At 38.6% G+C, this 18,739-nt stretch overlaps 3 protein-coding genes across 5 annotated transcripts; all 3 read right to left on the bottom strand.

The window, feature by feature from the left end:
* Positions 1-1,284: 1,284 nt before the first annotated feature.
* sar1aa (secretion associated, Ras related GTPase 1Aa) lies at positions 1,285-6,641 on the bottom strand. 2 transcript variants are annotated; one of them, XM_069691883.1, is made up of 7 exons: positions 6,596-6,641; positions 5,466-5,538; positions 5,137-5,256; positions 4,831-4,896; positions 3,661-3,764; positions 3,425-3,556; positions 1,285-3,329 (listed from the first exon to the last, which is right to left on the bottom strand). In XM_069691883.1, exons 2-7 carry the CDS (start codon positions 5,521-5,523, stop codon positions 3,213-3,215), a joined length of 597 nt encoding a protein of 198 aa, XP_069547984.1. In that variant the 5' UTR covers positions 5,524-5,538; positions 6,596-6,641; the 3' UTR covers positions 1,285-3,212. The 2 variants fall into 2 exon arrangements, with proteins under 2 accessions (XP_069547984.1, XP_069547985.1); XM_069691884.1 differs by having other exon boundaries at positions 5,466-5,534; positions 6,596-6,606.
* Positions 6,642-7,886: 1,245 nt separating this feature from the next.
* On the bottom strand, positions 7,887-11,899 carry ppa1a (inorganic pyrophosphatase 1a). The gene is made up of 11 exons (XM_069691260.1): positions 11,798-11,899; positions 11,505-11,569; positions 10,291-10,344; positions 10,083-10,202; positions 9,909-9,995; positions 9,699-9,825; positions 9,468-9,595; positions 9,125-9,210; positions 8,705-8,774; positions 8,322-8,361; positions 7,887-8,227 (listed from the first exon to the last, which is right to left on the bottom strand). Exons 1-11 carry the CDS (start codon positions 11,856-11,858, stop codon positions 8,202-8,204), a joined length of 864 nt encoding a protein of 287 aa, XP_069547361.1. The 5' UTR covers positions 11,859-11,899; the 3' UTR covers positions 7,887-8,201.
* A 2,488-nt stretch (positions 11,900-14,387) lies between these two features.
* On the bottom strand, positions 14,388-17,330 carry lrrc20 (leucine rich repeat containing 20). Of its 2 annotated transcripts, none has more exons than XM_069691259.1 (5): positions 17,062-17,330; positions 15,655-15,743; positions 15,290-15,439; positions 14,935-15,102; positions 14,388-14,833 (listed from the first exon to the last, which is right to left on the bottom strand). In XM_069691259.1, the coding sequence occupies exons 2-5, from the start codon at positions 15,722-15,724 to the stop codon at positions 14,703-14,705; spliced, it is 519 nt and encodes a 172-aa protein (XP_069547360.1). In that variant the 5' UTR covers positions 15,725-15,743; positions 17,062-17,330; the 3' UTR covers positions 14,388-14,702. The 2 variants fall into 2 exon arrangements, with proteins under 2 accessions (XP_069547360.1, XP_069547359.1); XM_069691258.1 differs by lacking the exon at positions 17,062-17,330 and adding an exon at positions 16,861-17,012.
* Between the last annotated feature and the right edge of the window lie 1,409 nt (positions 17,331-18,739).

Raw genomic sequence — 18,739 nt, 5'->3', positions numbered from 1 at the left:
GTTGGCTGCCAGATAGTGAAGTACTGAATGACCAATGTGAAAGACAACACCGTCAGAGGTTATACACTAGACAATAATATTGGTACTGAATGAATATCTGCTTACTTTTGAACGACTTTTAATCCTGCGTTAGTAAGAGTCCTGGATTGCACTTCCTCATCAGAGGTTTAACAACTCTAAATATGGGCCTGAACATGAAATGCTTTAAAAGCCAGCAGTTCAAATTTAAAATTCTCTCTCAGAAAAAAAAAAGCGACAGGCAGCCAGTGAATAGCAGAAAGAATTGAGTTAATGTGGTCACTTGTCTTGGAGAGTGTTAGAAACCTGGCAGCAACATGCTCCGATAGCTGCAGGCGGCGGATATTACAAGAAGGCGTATCACAATAGTTAAGGCCGGAGATAAAAGCATCGCAGCCTTTCTTAATGTCTGACAGAAAAAGAAAATCTCAGTGTAGCTGAACATGAGCATCTGGTGACAGGTTGAAATCCAAAATTACTCCGAGATTACAGCTTTGCGGTTTCACATTGGTTCATAATTTACTGGGACTACTCTTAAAGTACAGGCAGTGTCAATAGAAGGACTGTGGGGTTTTTTTTACATTAAAAAAATCCCAGTGAATGTTATTTGGATATTAATACTATAATGTCTAGGTACCAAAAAACTCCACAAAAGTCAATAAATTACAGCCAGGGGCCTTGCAGTTTTACCCCATTATTATTTTCTAGGACATTATTAGTCAAATTATTAACATTTTGTTGTATTCTAAAACAATGTTTTAAGTTTTGTATTTCTATTAACTTCCTGTTAGAACCATATGAATCAGTTTTTGTTTTTCATTTGGAGCAATTTGTTTTTACAATAACATTGAAGTACAAAAGAATCGGACTGTGATTCTATGTTGTAAAATAATTAAGTATGAAAAGAACTATGTATAATGGGGTGAATAGTCTTCATAGCCTTTGTAATAAATAGTTCGTTTTAGAAAGAAACTAGTAAGAGACCCAAGATGGAGCTCTGAGGGACGCCACAACAGACGGGGTCACTACAAAGAAGAGGCTTCTCCAGCCACAGCAGAAAAGGAGGTGATACTGCTCACTTTCCACCCGCGATGTCTGGATCTTCTGCTGAAGAAGTTAATTATCTCGTGTGACAAGCCTACAAAAATAATGTGCTTAAAATACCACCTTAGCACAGTTTCTGTAAACCTTTGGGGAAAGTAAAAGCGTTCATTTTTTTGTTCTAATTTGGTCTGAATAGAGAATATAAAAAAAGGACATGTCTGATTAGATCTATAAAAGTCTTGTTTTATTACATTTTCACCACTTATTAAATAGACCAGATATATGCTAATTTTCTGCGTGGATGTTGACAATTTCCACATGTAATTGCCGAAAATATGAATTCAAGTAATATACAGTTATAAATAACTCTGGTGCTTTTAGAGTGTCAGCTCAAGGGCAGTTACTGTACAAGCATTTACATCTGTATTATACATAATTTACAGGAGTTCAGCGACTGATACAGAACACTGTTCAGAGGAAAAGCTGTTTGTTTACATGCACACAACATTTCAACAAACACATCCCTGTATTAAATCTGTTTTCATATATATGTATATATATTTTTTTATCTTCAACACAAATATTCCTGCACATGTTACAAACTTAATACTCTAAATGTTAACCTGTAAACAAGGGATGCAGGAAACAGTCAATCCGGTACAAAGATCACGTGCTTCTCTTCCTGACGGTCTGTTTTCAGCTTCTCAAAATGAGGATACAAATTTACACAGAAAGTCTACGCATGTTAAACTTGCAAGGACTGGAAAAATGTTTAAGTACACAGGATAAGCCTGGAACATTAATTGTGCAGTTTAGCGTTTTAACGTTTGTAAGTGCACTCTCGTATCTTTTCAGACAGTCAAAAAGTGCTATATCTGCAGCACTTCAACCTTGTTAGTGCTCATTATATATCAACTCTTTGAACTCTTAAGAACAAAGGAATAAATAATGAAAACAAAAGAACCTTTCAGTCTCTCTTCAAACTGGACCGTAATCCATGCTTGACTCATGTAAGACCATAATTAATACCAAGCAGAGGGATGAAACGCTGTAATTTATGCAGGATGAGTTAGTCGACAAGATGAACTGGTTTCAGTAAACACACTCAGAACTACATGATCTTTCCTACTCTTGGATGCAGTGGAATAAGGTTGTCTCTGCTACCGTGCAGCTGGTTATTCTGCTTTATTGCTTTCGGACATTTTAAATGAGAGTAAAACCACGGCAGTCCTGTGTGAACATTTTATCTTTCAATGACGCACCGAACATCCCAAAAGTCAAAAAGACTTTTTTTCAGTCCTACTAACACATTTCCAATTAGCTGCCTTCAACTCGAGTGTTTAACGCATCTAGGTTATGATGAGATTCGTGGAACAAAAATAAACAAGCCAATTTTATCAAGACACTGACAGTGAGCAGCACATTAATCACAGCGCACTCATCAAGCGAGCTGTTGATTTTGACTCGGTTTACGCCGTCATCTTCGCCCCCTATTTGTCTTTTCTCCTTTTTTTGGTTTGAGAAGGGGATTTGATATTATTTTTGCTCCGAGCTCAGCAGGGAAGGATGTCTTTTGTTGAAGTCCAATCTCTCTCGCTGCTAATCCCTAAGTCATTAGCGAACATCTTTGGCTTCATGCTTTGAAGGCAGAGACTGCATATCATCAGATTAATGAACCAAAATGTATCCTCTGTATTTACTTATTTGTCTACTTAATTGTTTTAAAATCTAAACTAGACCCTCTTAATTCAAAGTCAGACAGGCAGCGAGCATCTCACCACAATCACCTTACGTTTCATCACTCGCTTGCTAATAAATCAAAGCGCCTGGTCTATTAACGAATAATGAATGCAACACTGAAGCGCACATATCTACAATCTTGCATAATGTATGGCTGCTCATGTATTGTAATCAGGTATGATGTAACCTAATTAACATGCCATGCAACTCTTACATTAACACCACGTTTAGGAAAGTTCATCATGAACCACTTTTGCATAGAGGAAGTTAAGAATTCAAAGGGGGGGAGGCTCTCAGTAATATGACTTGAAGTTCGGGCTGGCTGACGCTGACGAAGGGACAGACTCTTTGTCGTGTTTCATTTAAACGCGTCAGTTAAATCCCTCCGGGTTACCCCGGTGTCCCGCGCGTCAGTCGATGTACTGCGATAACCATCTGAAACCTTCCCCGTAGCCTTGTTTTTTCAACACGCTGCACATGAAAATCTCCAGCGGGCGAACGTTCAGCTCCTTCGAAGAGACGTTTCCCTGTCGATAACGAGAAGGGCGAATGAGGACGACGGTCAACGTGCACACACATCGCGTCTTGTCAATTAAGAGGCCAGTCACCACGACACGCCTACCTTTCCAGTGACTTGACAATCAAGAGCCAAAGCTCCTCTCAGTCCTCCTTCGCTGATGGCCTCAGCACGGTCAATTTTATTACCCAGCACCAGCACCGGTACATTGACTATGGTCTCGTCTCCTAGAAGAGCCTACAAAAATGACAAGAGCGGCAGCGTCATCATTACTTCACTGTTGAACAGACAGACAGGCGAGTGATAAAAGAAGAGCTTGCAACGGCGATGTTTAATCTTACATCGAGTTCGGCCTTGGATTCGGTGAGTCTGTCGTGATCCGCACAGTCTACCAGAAAGACGACTCCGTTCACAGCCGGCAGGTAATTCTTCCAAACTCTTCGAGCTGTGGACAAAAGATGAACAGTTTGTGAATTAGCTGTCCCTGCAGCCATTCAGCGTCACGGCAAAATTGGCTTTCAGCTTGTAATGCAGCAGTTTAACTATGAACGTGTGAAATGTTTTGGGTCCTTTACCGGCTCCGTGTACAATAATAATCAGTCTTTAATATTGAGATATAGTGGTTGTACTTGCAGTAATACACACGGAGACAGATGAATTCAGTTAATCTGGCTAATTAGACCTGTGAGTGTGGTTGAATGTGGTTGGAGGTATGCAGGGGGACGCATACTGTCGAGTCACCAACTCCGTGAACAAATAACACTGACAACACCGGTTAATTGTCTAATCTATAAATCTAATCAGACAACACATGTGGACATTTGGATTTTATATTGGCTGCACAAGGCAAATATGCGTTTGCAGTTTCACAAAGAGATTTAGATGCTGTAATACTTCGAAGTGACACTACAGTGGATTAGTATTATATTTCTTCAAGTACGTCTTCAGCAGCACTGGCATTACCAGTACATCCTACCTTTAAATTTGAGGTTTTTTTTGTTTTTTAACTCTGTACAATATAACGGGCTCAGAAGCTCCATCAGCGATGATTAGCACCCACTGAAAATATGAAATACCCATTAGAACAAGAGATCAGCATGCTGGGACAGACAGAGACACCATGTGGCAGCCAGGAGAACTGTGATTTGCCTTGTTTTCTCACATTTGTCTGATTACAGTAGAGATGGCGGACAGTAAAGACGACACGAAGGAAGTTGAAAAAAAAAAAAAAAAAAAAAAAAGATTAATCTTCAACTTTGCAAGAAACTGTATTTTTATGATCTAGTTAACCAGTTTCTCCCCTCGCTGGTCTGATAATGGACAACACATCCGCAGTGTTGAGGTGGTACCAAGACAATCTACAGTTTAAATCTCATGGCGAATAACCCTTGGAAGCATTTATCCGTCTTACACATGATGTGTAGGATGTGATATTTTGCCAAAAATCTGTTGCGGCACACCACAAAACGATTACAACTAATTCTAGTGTGCGAGGTGGAGTCAGATCTCACCTTGTACATGTCCTCCCAGATCAAATGTAGTAAACGTCATGCCGCCGATCGACAGCTCCTCCGAGGCTTTGAGAGAAAGGAAGTAAAATTGCTTTTTACGCCCGTGATTGTTCGACAGCGAGAACGAGGCCGGAAATCACAGGATTAATCAAGACGCAATGCTATCGTAATATTTTGCGAATAAGTATTGCATCACCCGACAGCAACACGAGGTACAGTATAAACTAAAGCCCCAACATACACAAGGAGAAACTACACAGTCACATCAACCCAGTAAGGCACACCGCTCTCTAAGTCGCTCCTTACTCGGATGCAGCGTTGGCACGTGCTGGCCAAGTCGGTCATCTTTCAGCATGTGAAGGAGCGTCGTTTTGCCGGCATTGTCGAGGCCGAGGAACACCAGCTTCCCAGATTTTTTGTACAGACCTGAAGGGGATCACAAAAGGAAGAATGGTAATACATTTTTATTCCGCTGCATCATGAATATAGATTACTGCGGTCTGTCTCACATCCATAACTCTGCAGTACTTATACATATCCATATATGTCCATAATTTAACAATGCAAACCAAGCTTAGGATTCGAATCCTTTTCTGTTACTGTTAAATTATTGCAGAACAGCAGAGAGAGCTCACCGAGGAACTGTAAAACACTACTAAACCCCCGGTAGATCCAGTCAAATAAAAATGACATCTTGATGGCGTCTGCCTGAAACGAGAAAAGGGACATTTTACTACATGATACGGCAACAAATGACCAGAAACATAAACGTGCCTTGCAAAGGGCAAAGTTTGTGATGATGTATTGAACAGGGCTCAACCAATTCTGGATTTTTTTGGGGGGGGGCAAAATATCAATATTAGAAAGTACAAAAAAAATCACAAAAAAAAATCCAATATCGACATATATATATAGGATGATATTCTTTATAAATATACTGTGTATATAAACTTTTTATATATATATATATTTTTTTCTTTGCAGTGATCGCTTAAATATTATCAAACACTTTTGACATTTGTGGCAAAGGTACTTAACAGGGACTTTAACAATTATAAATACCCCTTACATCTTTTTCTGCATTATGTAAAATCAAAAAAAAAAATCAAAAAATCTGCAATTACTTCGACATAATGCCGTAAATTGGATCAACATTCAGACAGCAAAGTCTTCCTGGGACAAGATATCTGTGACGTAATAAGTCCACACGCATGTTTAGCAGGTGGCGACCGGCTACTTTAAATAAAAATGATCACAAAGACTAACAGGTCATTTAAATCCAACTTTAGCAGTGATAATGAATCCGCAACAGGTCCAGTACATTTAAAAAAAAAATTTTTTTATTAGATTCAACGACATTTTCTGAATATCGCCCCTTTCTGCTGTTTGTTATTTTATTTAAAACGGCAGTGAAATGACAATAACAGCCGCCAACAGCGGGATGTTCTGACACTCAAACGAAGCATTGCTGGCGTTATTTAAGCGTATTTCCGTGAGTCTTGTGTCCTATTTAAAGCGACATAATGAATGGTTAGCTTTATTACGCTGGTTAGCCAGTTAGCTTTCCCATGTCAGCTGACAAGCTCTGGCTCTTTCTAGATTTTTGTTGTTGTTGTTGTTTTTTTTGGACATCGTGCGGGTCACTGCAACGTTTAACAAACAAACGACCGCGATCGAACTCATTGTCGAGGTGCGCTAATAGCAGATTATGCCTTTGTATGTCACTGTTTCCGAAATAATGAGCCTCTAAGTTGAGCTCCCTTACCTACAGCACCGACCACCAGCCCAGCTCTCCGTAGTGTCGGTGGTCTCCTTGGAAACAGTCAATCAGAAGGCCTCTTCTTCTTCTTCGTGTTTCAGAACTCGGGCGCCCGCCAGATCGTGTGTTTTGCATCAGCGCCCCCTTTTGACCTTCTGGCAGTAAGTGAAACGTAAACCCTCCTGTAAAGCGTGGTATTTAGAAGGAGCACCCATTGGAATAAATGAATCATGAGTGATGAATGACTGTGAATAAAAGCTCTTATAAACGACTTAAGCAGAACAGAAGGACTACTTTCAAAAATGCAAGTATTCTAAATTTGATTATATTACCTTTTTCTTATTTTATACTTCTATCACATTGCATTTCGGTGGAAAATCATCGTATTTTTACTCTACATTTATTTGACATCTGTAAGATTTTACCATAAAAGAACAGAACATGATTAGCTTTTAAAATACAGATTGGACTGGCTAATATTGACCTTGAAATTTCCACTTTCAAATGTACAGATCAATCCCAGAAGTCATTATGCGCACACTTCACTATATACAGTATATTAGTACAATTAGCATTTATCAATTAATATTAAGAATACGATTATGTAATATATATGTCAAGTACTTTTGATATTTTATTGATAGTACCTCTGTATTTTTACTTGGGTAGGCTTTTTAATGCAGGACTTTTACTTTCAAAGGAATATTTCTACAGTATTGTACTGGGGCTTTTACTTGAGATTTTACTTCTTCCATATCTGCCACCTTTTGCCCACCAGTAAAGTGAAAGAAATGTCTTTCACTATAAAGCACTGATTTTACCCTTATAATGAAGTCGTGTCCAATTAGGAAGTCATTGTAATTTCTGCATAAGAACACCTTTTAAATTGTAGCTATGGCTTCTGACCACATTGTAAAGGCCTGCAGTGCTTCAGGGAGCTTTTGGTTTAAGTCCAGCATGCAAAAACATCCCATGGGGCTTTTTCACTTCCAGCTAAAGACTTTAATAACCAGTCATTTTTATTGTTAAATAGCTATGATATTTCAGGAACACTAAATGCATAATTTATTCCCACCGCCAATAGGTAGTAGTGCAGTTTCGTATATGCCAAACATGAATTATTGGATGGAAGTCTGTACAGAAATGAACGTAAGGCTATTTTCCAAAAAGGGGAGTTCTGTCTTTCAGCAGGTCACAACTTCAGATCCATATTATGCAGGTAAGCACAGGTCTACATGATAATGACTGTATGTAATAGTGGTGAGAAAATCAATACAATACACACAACACTGGGATTTAGTGAGGTTTATTATAGTGTTCGGTCAAACTTGAAATTAAGGACTATCGTCCGGTAAAATAAATGATGAAAGAGATTGAGAGTGTTTCATATTGTATGAATCAGAAACAATCACACAGCCAGCAGTTTTGACAATAACAAAAACAACAGCAACATCACCCATCAATGTGTGAACAAAGAAGCAAGCAAATGACACAAAATATGAAATATACATCCATTCTGCTCAGTTCAAGCGCTGCTGAAATCAGGACCAAAGAAGGAATGACGGAGGAAGTATTCGCATTTTCATGTCAGTGCCTAGGCTGTGCCTTCTTACTACTCATAGTAGAACCATTTGTCAACTGAAAAAAAACCACATTATTTGACATATGAAAAGTGATTTCCGTAGAGTAACAACTTTGCATTAATAAAACAAATACATGTACAAAAACCTACCGGAACTGGGAATGGGATCTTCAGCTCCAAAAGCACACGCCTGTAAGAGTTTGGGAAATCGTTAAATTTCATCTCAACAAATGGTCTTTGAATTTCATGAGGAATACACATGCTGAGATAGTTCAAACTCATTAAATATTTTTTTTATAAAAGACATGATGTTTCTGTTTGATCTAAAAACCAGTACACTCATGTTGCCATGGGAATCAGAGTGGAAAGAAAGAAAACAGCTTTAGGATTTCTTCGTCTTCAGCTATTGCTCTCCTTTTGTCTGCGGGCTTGTGTGTTGCCAGATTATCATCTATACCCTCATTGAGGAAGGGATGATCATATAGCCTACTTTCAAGCTGCTAACATGGATTTGAAAAGAAAAATGGACTTACAGATTTAACCACGGCCTCTGCATCCCCAGACGAGCAGCAAAACGGACTGTCTGAGACACTGGTGTTCATGCTGATTGTAGAAAAAAGGGAGAGATTCTTTTTAAAAAATAAAACAGATTAGCCTACAATAGATCGATATTATGACAATACAGATGCCCTTCTTATTCAAGAAAGTACTTATATTTACAATGTGACTGTTTCATCTGTTGTCGAAGGCATTTTACAGTCTATTAACAAAATATATTTAGCAGATAACCAGGCTCATGCCAACGCTCTGTCAACTTATCCACAGTGCTCAACTGTGATAACTGTCTAAAGAATGTTATGGCAGGAAATACCACAAATAGCATTTGTCATATATCCTGTCACACAGCCTACTATTTGCTGAAAGGAGCTCTGGATGAATTCTCAATTGCTCACCAGTTTAACTCGCCAGCGTCTGTTTTTTTAGAAGTCAGTGCCTTCCAAAACTCATGAGTGCTCTTCACTGTTTCAATAGCAAAGTCCTGGAAATCACACAAAAAATTGCACATTTCCATTATCCAAGAAAGTGTCAAAATACCAGGAAATAAATAAAGGAAATATGATCGACAGACAAGTACAGGCAATTGAACATTTTATGTATAATTTTCCTACTGAAAATGCTTTATTAAATTAACATAAATTATTGGACTGATCAGGTGCAGACATAAAACTGTTATATCAGTATAATAATATACTAAATTAAGTTAAACAACACAGAATGAAATAATGCAAGATTTACCCTGTCCTTGAACTCTCCATTGAAAGCAAACTGGTTTTCAGGTTTCCCATCTGGGACTTTGTATCTTTTGAACCAATCAAAAGTCGCCTCCAGATATCCGGGCTTAAGCCGCCTCACATCATCAATATCTGAAACCAGTCAACACTATGTAAAACCTCTTCATTCAAAATGCCATGTTTAACCACTGTACATTTTCCAGCAGCACAAGCCAACTTTGCAGTTTATTCTTACCGTTAAAGTCGCCAGCTTCAGGGTCCTCAATATTGATCACAATGACCTTCCAGTCTGTTTCACCCTCATCGATCAAAGCCAGAGTTCCCAACACCTTCACTTTGATTATTTCTCCTCGAGAGCACACCTGAGATTTAAAGACATAATTTTGAAAAGGCTGCAAACAAACAAGTCGACTTAAATAAGTCATAGTCAGTGTTGTTCCAGTACCTTATATCCTATATCACATATATCAATTGGATCATTGTCTCCACAGCATCCTGTGTCACTGTCTTTGTGGTTGGGGTCTTCCCATGTCTGTCAAAAGGCAGAGTATGTTTCACCGAACAGAGAAATATTCTGGTCTTCTGTTGTTTCAATACATGTAATCTGATCAGGACTTGCCTGTGGAATAGCTCCGTAATTCCAGATATAACCTTTGTGGGGAAACACATTCGCTACATAACGAAGATTCCCCTTCTTCAAATCTTGTTTCAGTGGATTGAGAGGATCTTTGGTGGCAATCTGTGAAACAGAGGCGTTAAAGCACAAAACTAAGAACAGATGGAAGCACTGATTTATAATGTGGTTATTCCAATGTGCAAAATTATACCTCCATCTTTGCATTTGTCCATCTTGGAACTTCCACAACAGCATGAAAAATGTTCTGCAAAATAAGAAGAAGTACAGCACAATCAATTCTCCTAAATTTTCCTATTTTGAGAAGTACTCTGAAACTTATCAAATATACGTACATAACAAATATCATAAACAAAACAAAAATCCAAAGCTTTTATACTGTGCTTAAAAAATAGAAATCCATTTGGAGAAGTGTAACAGGAAAAGATAAATGATGTATTACCAACACAGCACTCTACAAATGGAAGGATGAGAGCTGTTCATTTATGTTTTGAAAACAATTTTTGACACACTTTACCCTCTGCTGTGAAGCTGTTTTTGTAAAGACCCAATACTGTACCAATTTCAGCTTGAACTAAGGCTGAGTTAAGCACGCAGATTATTGCACATGGAAAAATAGGAAATAACATCAGCCCACCATTGTACTATAGTCGCAAGCTCCGCTGTGTTTGTGGCATCATGTTCACAAGAATGGAACAGACTTGAGATAACAGTGAACTTTGACTACCAAAATCTTTGCAGTTCATCCGAGAGTCTAAGATAACATTTGTACCAAATTTAAAGACATTTCCTTAAAGCGTTGCTGAGATGTCACATTCACAATAAAGGGACAGACGTGAGGCCACAGTGACCTCTGACCACCAACATTTTTTAGGTTTTATCCTTCGGTCCAAGTGTACGTTTGGGCCTATTTTAAAGACATTCTCTCAAAGTGTTCCTGCATATTGTATTCACAAGAATGGGGAAGACAGATGTGACAGAAGTGAGGTCACAGTATAGCTTTGACCACCAAAATCTGATCAGTTCATCCTTAAATCCAAGTGAATGTTTGTGCCAAATCTGAAGAAATTCCTTCTGGGCATTCTTGAAATATTACGTTCACAAACCTGGGATGGATGGACACACAAAGGTACAAATGGATGGAAAGCCCAAAAACATAACACCTCCAGCCACAGCTGTCCTAAGAGGGGGGAAGTGATATCATTTTCTATAAAAAGGCCCAATCCAACACAGCAGTTACACGTTTATATCAGGGTACATAATTGGACATGAATTGTTAAAAAAAAAAAAAAAAAAAAAAAAGGCACAAAATTGAATAACAGAAGAAAGGAAAAGCAAAGTTTGGCTCCAGTTATTTTCCCCAAGACAAACAGATCCAAACAGACAACAGACGCACATGACGCTCACCTCTGATTCATTTGCATAGATGGGTATATCATGAAATGGAGAGATGTATGTACCATCAGAGTTTTCTATGAAAACAAAAGAAAAATGAATTTTTTTTTGATTTTTTTTTTTGCTCTCATTTAGAAAGGACTAAAAATGTATCTCTTCATTAAGCTTTACATCTACTTGCCAGCGCTGCTATTTCAGTAGAAAGATAGAAGTCATTCAAGCAAATACAACATTATGAATACAAGCCACGAAGGGATTATTCCCCACCAACACACAAACTAGTTCATAGAAAGAGGTGTGCTTACTGAAAAACACCCGGTAGTCCTGGGTGTTGGGCCTGCCCCTCTCCTCAATGGTAAAGCTCATGTCTGTTGCTGGTATGAAACTCTCCCTCTGTGGTCTGTGCACTAATTCAGCGGGACTAAGGAGCTCCTGACTGAGAGGCAGTCAATGAGGCGGAGGAGCAGGCATGCGCACTGCTTTAAGTCCAGGTTTAGCAACCTGACAACGGCCTGCATGTGACAACAGGGCTGCTACAGAGCCACGCTGGCTTCTACGTGTTCCATACTGAAGTCAAGTCCTTTTTTTTTTTTTTTTTTTTCTTTCTTCTGTGGCCGACAAGAATAAACATTGCTCAGGATAGTAATCAACATCTAGTTCCTCTTTGTCATGCCACATGCGTTCTGCAGCATGGATGTGAAATGTTGACCTTGTTTGCGTGGGAAGTGATTTGTTTTTCCTTTTCTCTCGTCTAAGCTGTAGCTCTCGAGAGCTCTTTTCAGACAAAAACAGATGGAGCTGACGTGTTAGCAGTAAACCAATTAACGAGGCGGGATTTACTGCCTCATGTCGTGACCTCTTGACTCTTAGATTTCACTGTAACTGTTTGAAAACTTACCTATGGACCTATTTTTACAACATGTATAGAAACCATTAGTTTTAAAAACCGGTATCATTTTATGGCATTTGCTGAATAACAGTGAGACCAAATATAATTTCAAAATATGTCTGTGTGTTTTCACATTACTTTTTTGGGGGGGCTTTTTATGTCAAATGAAGTAGTCTGGTCATAAATAACTTTGACTTTAGTGCATTTAAGTAATTGAAAAGTTTATGTAATTGGCTTTTTGCATTATTATAGACTACAAATAAATGCATTCGTTTCAGTTTTCCTTTTACTTAGCCTACTTTTTTTGCCCTTGCACTCTTTCTCACCTCCTCCCAGTTCCCCAATCTGCTCACCTGCAGCCACTCAGCCAATCAGACCCCCCCCCCACAGCTGTAGCTGGTTTGATCTGATTGAGTAGAAACCCATAAAACAGGTGGCAGGTGCAGATGGCTCTCTTCCACCCTCCACCCTCTTGCCACAGTAGCAGTTTGTGTTGTGTGACAGAATGATTTAGAGACGTTTTGTTGTTTCTTCTTCTTTATTTTGATGGGTCCAGTAGTCCTGTTTTTTCAGTTTCATTTCTATCTGTGTTGGGGTTTAGTTCTGGTGCTGGTTTAGGGCTAAAGGGACGATGCCAGATCCTATGGCCCTATGTGAGTTGGTCTGCGTGGCTTCTTTTATCTATTTTTAGCCAGACGGCTTTGGAGCCTGCCCTGTCTTTGAATGAAGTGAAGTTCACCATTTGCTTCACAACCTGCCGCAGTGTCATGAACTTGGGTTCTTTCTTATATATGACCTTTATTTAACCAGGTAAAATCAATTGAGAACCAATTCTCATTTACAATGATGACCTGTCAACACAGTCCACACAGTGACACAAACAGCACAGATACAAAACAGTATAACAAACACATGTCCAACTGTGACATAAGCAGCTATTTACTTATACTGCATTTTGTGTAACTAGAACACAAATTCATAGAAAAATGTCTCCTGCTAAAAAAAATTCAATGAGTGCTGCCATAGGGCCATATGTCTATAGCCATATTGAAACATTTGAAAACATCTGTAGTGTTTCTCAGTCATATTGCCAATTAAAGCCCAGTGATTCCGCGGCCAACACGATGCAGTGTAAGCAGAAAAGCTACCCTATGACCCTGTTAGCTTATCACCATGTTAAATATTCCTCTCGGGACACTGGCTGGCTTGTAGATGTTGCATGTGTTTTGGCATCCTACCCTCACATGTAATGTTTTTTGTTGTTTTTTGTTTTTTGTGAAAAAGGTGACGAAATAATTTGATCACCAGCGAGTTCCTTGCCCACCTCCATTTTCTTGGTTTTCTGTGTTAATATACCACAAAGGTTAAAAACTGGGAGCTCAAACATTAAAGGAGGTGATCCAGACTCAGCCATGTTGCTATTTAAAGAATTTCTGAAAAGCCTGAGTATAAAAATACTTTTAATCACTCTGGCGTACTTAAGTTTCTGTCATTTAAAGCTGCTACGAATGAAAGGTTTAAGAGCTTGACAGGCATTAATGCTGTTAACTGTATTTTCACTGTCCCCTAAATCAAGTCACTGTGGTGAATACTCTGAAGCATTTTGTTCTGTTGTAAAGGAGCCTGAGGGTGAAGAATGTACTACAAAAGGAACAGCTTCTTGAATAATTTTTAGGTGTAATCCACCAGTCGAGTGAACCCACTATCACACGTTTGCCTCTGAGGTTTATATAATTGGTGCAGCATGCAACACCCGCTGATCATAGACCCTCATTTCAGATCAAACAAAAAAATCCCCTCTATTTGAGAAAATAATGTCGGTAAATAATTAATTTAATTATTTCTAGTTTATTATTTTATTGTAAACAATCAAAAATGATAATAAGTGGTAGTCTTGAGTACAAAGGTGTGACTGAACTTATTGTACTTATGTGGCAAGTACCAAAATTCCTCCTACAGTCTTGGCGATGAATCTGTCACTAGGTGAAAAATGACACAAGGCTGTGTAGTTTTCAGGTTATAATCCTTAGTTTATTCAAATATCAAAAGTAATAAATAAGCCTTTAGAAATTTCCTTTCAGAGAAAACGATGTCAAATGGTGCATCAAGAATAACTGATTTCATGTCCCAAAATAGAAGCCACAGGGTGGTGCTGCCAGCAGGATTGAAAACTCAGAGCATGCCATCTTTAATCACGGCCTTGTGATTTCTTCAAGTATTTTTTTTTCTCACCTCCTAAGCACACGAAGGCATCCAGCTTAAGTAATTAAAGGCACGCAGCATGCAGTTGAAATAGGTTGTATTATGACATGTTTTTCTGACTACGCTGTTGATAAGATGTCAAATTTGTGAGGAGATTCCAGGGCAGACAGTGTGTTAGAGTTCAAAGGGTTCGACTTCACATTCACCCACTTCAGCGACGGCATGGCAGACAGCTTCTCCAAGGGTATTTCTGTTGGGCAAGATTTAAAAAAAGACCAGGAATGAGCCCAAACCAAGTCATGTATAAATCTCCAGCTCATTCATTTAGACAAAATGGATGGATTTTATTACCAGTGATGCTGTTTTCCTCCAGGTCAATCTTCTCCAGTGTGGCTATCTCAGTCAGCTTAGCAGGAAAGGTAGAGAAGCTGTTATTAGCCAGATTGATGCTGGTCAAATGCTCCATTTCTCCCACGGCGTCGGGCAGTTTAGTGAGAACATTGCCTTTCAGGTTCAATTCTGCAAGTTATTTCAAGACATGAGTAAATGGAGGGGTCGCTCGTTTGTTCTTCCAACACAGCACGAAGGCATCCTGTCAACATTCACGAGGTGAACAGCATACATCAACACAATCTTTTTTTTTTTTTTTTCCTTCTTTCACGCTGAGTTCATGAATCAGACAGCTGTGTGGTGTGTTATCCGCTACCTCTGAGCTGAGTGAAAGTTGAGAAGAACTTGCTAGAAAGGGCCTTCATCTCATTGTCGGCCAACGTGATAATGCGGATGTTTTCTGCAACACTCCTCAGGACCCTGAACACACCGTCTGGGAAAGAAATGAGCTTGCAGTCTGACAGGTCTGTGGAGAAGAAGAACACAGCAGGGAAAATGTTGAATACCCATAAATAACACTTTGGGATTTCATGTTAAGGGTACTAAAGCAATCAAATTTAAACCACTGTCGCCACCTGCTGGTCTAATCTGAGATGGCAACAAATCACAAATTCACATGCTCTGAAACTGTAGAAAGATCGAGTGCGTGACAGAGACAAAGATGTGTGAAGGCGATCTTACCCAAACTATCTTTGCCTTCCTCTACCGTAGCATTAATCCTCCGGGCCACATTTGCAACTGCCTCGCCCATTTTTCTGCAGTAGCTGTTCCTGGGGGAGGTAACGCAACATTACACTTCGACACACTTTTCATATAAGCTGTAAAACGGTCAAATAATAATTACAGTGGCTAACTATATACTCTCTGTCAAGGCTGTTCTGTGTGCTGCCTCCACAATGAGCTTCCCACTAAAAATGCACTTTTTAAGATGACTTCTCAGCGAAGCTTGCTGGAACTTGTGTTGTTAAAAACATGAAAAAAATATATATATTTTTTAATGCATTTGCACTTTAGCACTGAATACTATTATGTAGTCATTTGTTTAAAAGGGATATGCTCCCTGTTTGGGTGATATATTGCACCTAAGTGTTTTTTTTTTTTTTGTTTGTTTTAAACTTCATACCACACTGACTGGTATGGTCAGGATTAAGGTATTTCCTCCTGTGTTTTTTTTGGTTATACTGTCTGCAGGAGCTGCAACCAATTAGTTCATTAATTAATAGTTAACAGAAAATGAATAATCATTGAGTTCTATTTTGCTTTCATGTGAAAATGCAAAAAAATAAATAAATAAATCTCAGTTTACGGCTTCATAAATATAAATATCTTCTGGTTCTTTTAGTCCTCCGTGACAATAAACGTAATATATGTTGGTTGGAGCATTAAATGTTAGACTGCAGCTTGGTCTGCGGGATAATCCAGTCTACATTTTTAAGGATAGGATCCAACTGGAGGAGCTGATACTGTACAAATTGACTCTGCAACAGTTCAAATGTTGGTACAGGCACTTATGAGCACAATTGAATAAGTATCCAATACAAGCTTACATTGAGATTTTTTTTTTTTTTACACGACACATTAAATTAAATGTCCTAAAATTGGACAAAACGAAGTAAATCCCTCAAATCGTGAATAGATACTAATAACCGGTCACGTGTAGTAAAGTCAGACCCCCCCCCCCCCCACACACACACACACACACCCACATGTTGGGAAGTTTTAAGCTTTCAGATCAGAAGGACCACAAATTGCTCTACAACTCGCTGATTTCCAGAATTGCTGAATTAAAACTTTGTCTCGTCAGTTATCAAAACGTGGTGATTTCCTCTGGATGGAAACAGTGAAAACACCAGAAGGCTTCTTCGACATTACGTTCACGGTTGTTACCGTCTGCTTCTGGTTTGAACCAACGCGACAGGACTTGGCACCGCCGGACCTTGGTAACTATTGAAAATCACATCCCCCCCCCCTTTTTTTTTTTTTTGTTTTAAATAAATAAATGCCACCCGGTTTGGTCTGCGGATACACATCATTTCATTAGTGTTTTTTTTTTTTAATTTTTTTTTATTAAAGCCACGCCGCACTTACCCAAACTAAAGGAGCCAGCTAGTGTTACAGAGGCCGACAGCTGTTCGTGTTCGCTAACGTCAGCAACGCGAGTCGCTCAACCATCGTCAAATTTGGCGAGGGTGTATTTTTTTTTTTTTTTTTTTTTTTTAGCCCGGTTCACCTGAACACTTCAAAAATAAGAACTATTAACAACACCTCATGTGAATATATAAAAAAGTAAACGAACTGTAAAATCCGTCGTGGTTGTTTAGCGGCAGTTAGCCTCCAAATTAACGGCGAACTGGGAAGATTCATGAGCGTCAATGCTGCGCGTTAAAGTTGCGCAACTGAAGTTACAAAGGAGGTGAAACCAGCGGTGGAAAAAAAAAAAAGCGTTATAACTTCACATGTTAAGTACAAATAAGAATGATTTCACATGAAGCTACAGTAGTGCCAGTACTGCGTGTTTTGTTTTTGTAACCCACTGGCTGAAACTGACGATTAATCAATAAAAAATAAATATATATATTTATTTTTTTTAAACGGTGAAAAATACAAATTATGATTTGTCAAAGCTCAAGATCCAAATACCAAAGAAAACAATTCATATAAGTTCAAGATAAACAAAAGCTGCTATATATCACATTTGTAGAAGCTGAAACCATCACATTTTTGGCATTTCTGATTTAAAAAAAACAACTTGTGTATCTATTACCAAAACAGTTTCTGCTTATTAGCTTTTGATTGCTTTGGTCCAGGTTTGATATCTATCAAAAGACCTTTTCCATATTTGGCCGAGACTGACAATAGGAAGTTAAACGGTGTCTTACCTCTTGAATCCTGGTCAACTAGTCTCGGTTTGACTGCTGCCATGGTCAGGACGCTGGCAAATTCCTGGTTAGTCAGTGTATTTTTCAAAGGATTTAAATACAATGAACTCTCTGGCCTCTGAAGAATAGAACTTAGTTTAGCATTGTTAGAATTTACCACCACTTTACAGTATTTGCTGGATATTCCTCTCCTACACAAAGCTTTTAATTTACCTATGACTCAATGCAGATGACTGAAACACTCTAAAACTAGAAAAGTCCACCACTTTTTCTGGGTCAGTTCTTTTGTAACACACACACACACACACACACACACACACACACACACACACACACACACACACACACACACACACACACACACACACAGTAATTCCAGGTGATCTGAACACGGACATGTATTGTGTGTTGCGTAGTTTGCAATTAGGATGGGTCTGTATTGTCTTATGACCATATAAACCAAACCAAATAGTTCAGAGAAAGCTGCAGATTGCCTAACAAAACACATAGTCAGCATGTAAAATATACATAAATACATTTGTTTAATATCCACAATAAATATACAATTAAAAAAAAAAAAGTACTGGAATGTACAACAACATTGCCATATCATTTTTACACGTAGTAAACAGTTAAATTAAGGGTAGGAAACATGTACATTAGCTTATGACAATAGCTGAATGCTATTATTCAGTTTATATTTCAGCACATCTTAAAAATAACAATGTTCTCCTCACAAACCAGAGCCCACATCACAAATAAAGTCATGTCCCTGCACATAGATCAGATCAAATCTTACAGTGTACAGCGACAAAGATCAAAGAGCTTTTTTCCTTAAGTGTTTTCTTTTCTTTTCTTTTCTTTTCTTTTCTTTTCTTTTCTTTTCT

Source organism: Brachyistius frenatus, unplaced genomic scaffold, assembly GCF_029030835.1.
Source record: "Brachyistius frenatus isolate BFR_SWC_R1_liver_20210118 unplaced genomic scaffold, ASM2903083v1 Contig_11, whole genome shotgun sequence".
NCBI classification, from domain to species: domain Eukaryota; kingdom Metazoa; phylum Chordata; class Actinopteri; family Embiotocidae; genus Brachyistius; species Brachyistius frenatus.
This window is presented reverse-complemented; position numbering and strand designations above follow the sequence as displayed.

Bases quoted from the DNA above. Each gene is read 5' to 3' on its own strand.
- lrrc20 (XM_069691258.1), bottom strand. From the start codon at position 17,006: ATGATGTGTATCCGCAGACCAAACCGGGTGGCATTTATTTATTTAAAA. The intron at 15,744-16,860 runs GTAACAACCGTG...TACCTCCCCCAG, and splicing joins GTTCAAACCAGAAGCAGACG to GAACAGCTACTGCAGAAAAA. The intron at 15,103-15,289 runs GTAGCGGATAAC...AATAACTTGCAG, and splicing joins AACTTTCACTCAGCTCAGAG to AATTGAACCTGAAAGGCAAT.
- sar1aa (XM_069691883.1), bottom strand. From the start codon at position 5,523: ATGTCATTTTTATTTGACTGGATCTACCGGGGGTTTAGTAGTGTTTTA. The intron at 4,897-5,136 runs GTAAGGAGCGAC...TTTCTCTCAAAG, and splicing joins CGTGCCAACGCTGCATCCGA to CCTCGGAGGAGCTGTCGATC. The intron at 3,557-3,660 runs GTAAGATTAAAC...TCATTTTTGTAG, and splicing joins AATCCAAGGCCGAACTCGAT to GCTCTTCTAGGAGACGAGAC.
- ppa1a (XM_069691260.1), bottom strand. From the start codon at position 11,858: ATGAGCTTTACCATTGAGGAGAGGGGCAGGCCCAACACCCAGGACTAC. The intron at 9,596-9,698 runs GTAAGAATAAAC...GACTGGTTTCAG, and splicing joins TGAAGCTGGCGACTTTAACG to ATATTGATGATGTGAGGCGG. The intron at 8,362-8,704 runs GTAAGTCCATTT...AAACTCTTACAG, and splicing joins CAGAGGCCGTGGTTAAATCT to GCGTGTGCTTTTGGAGCTGA.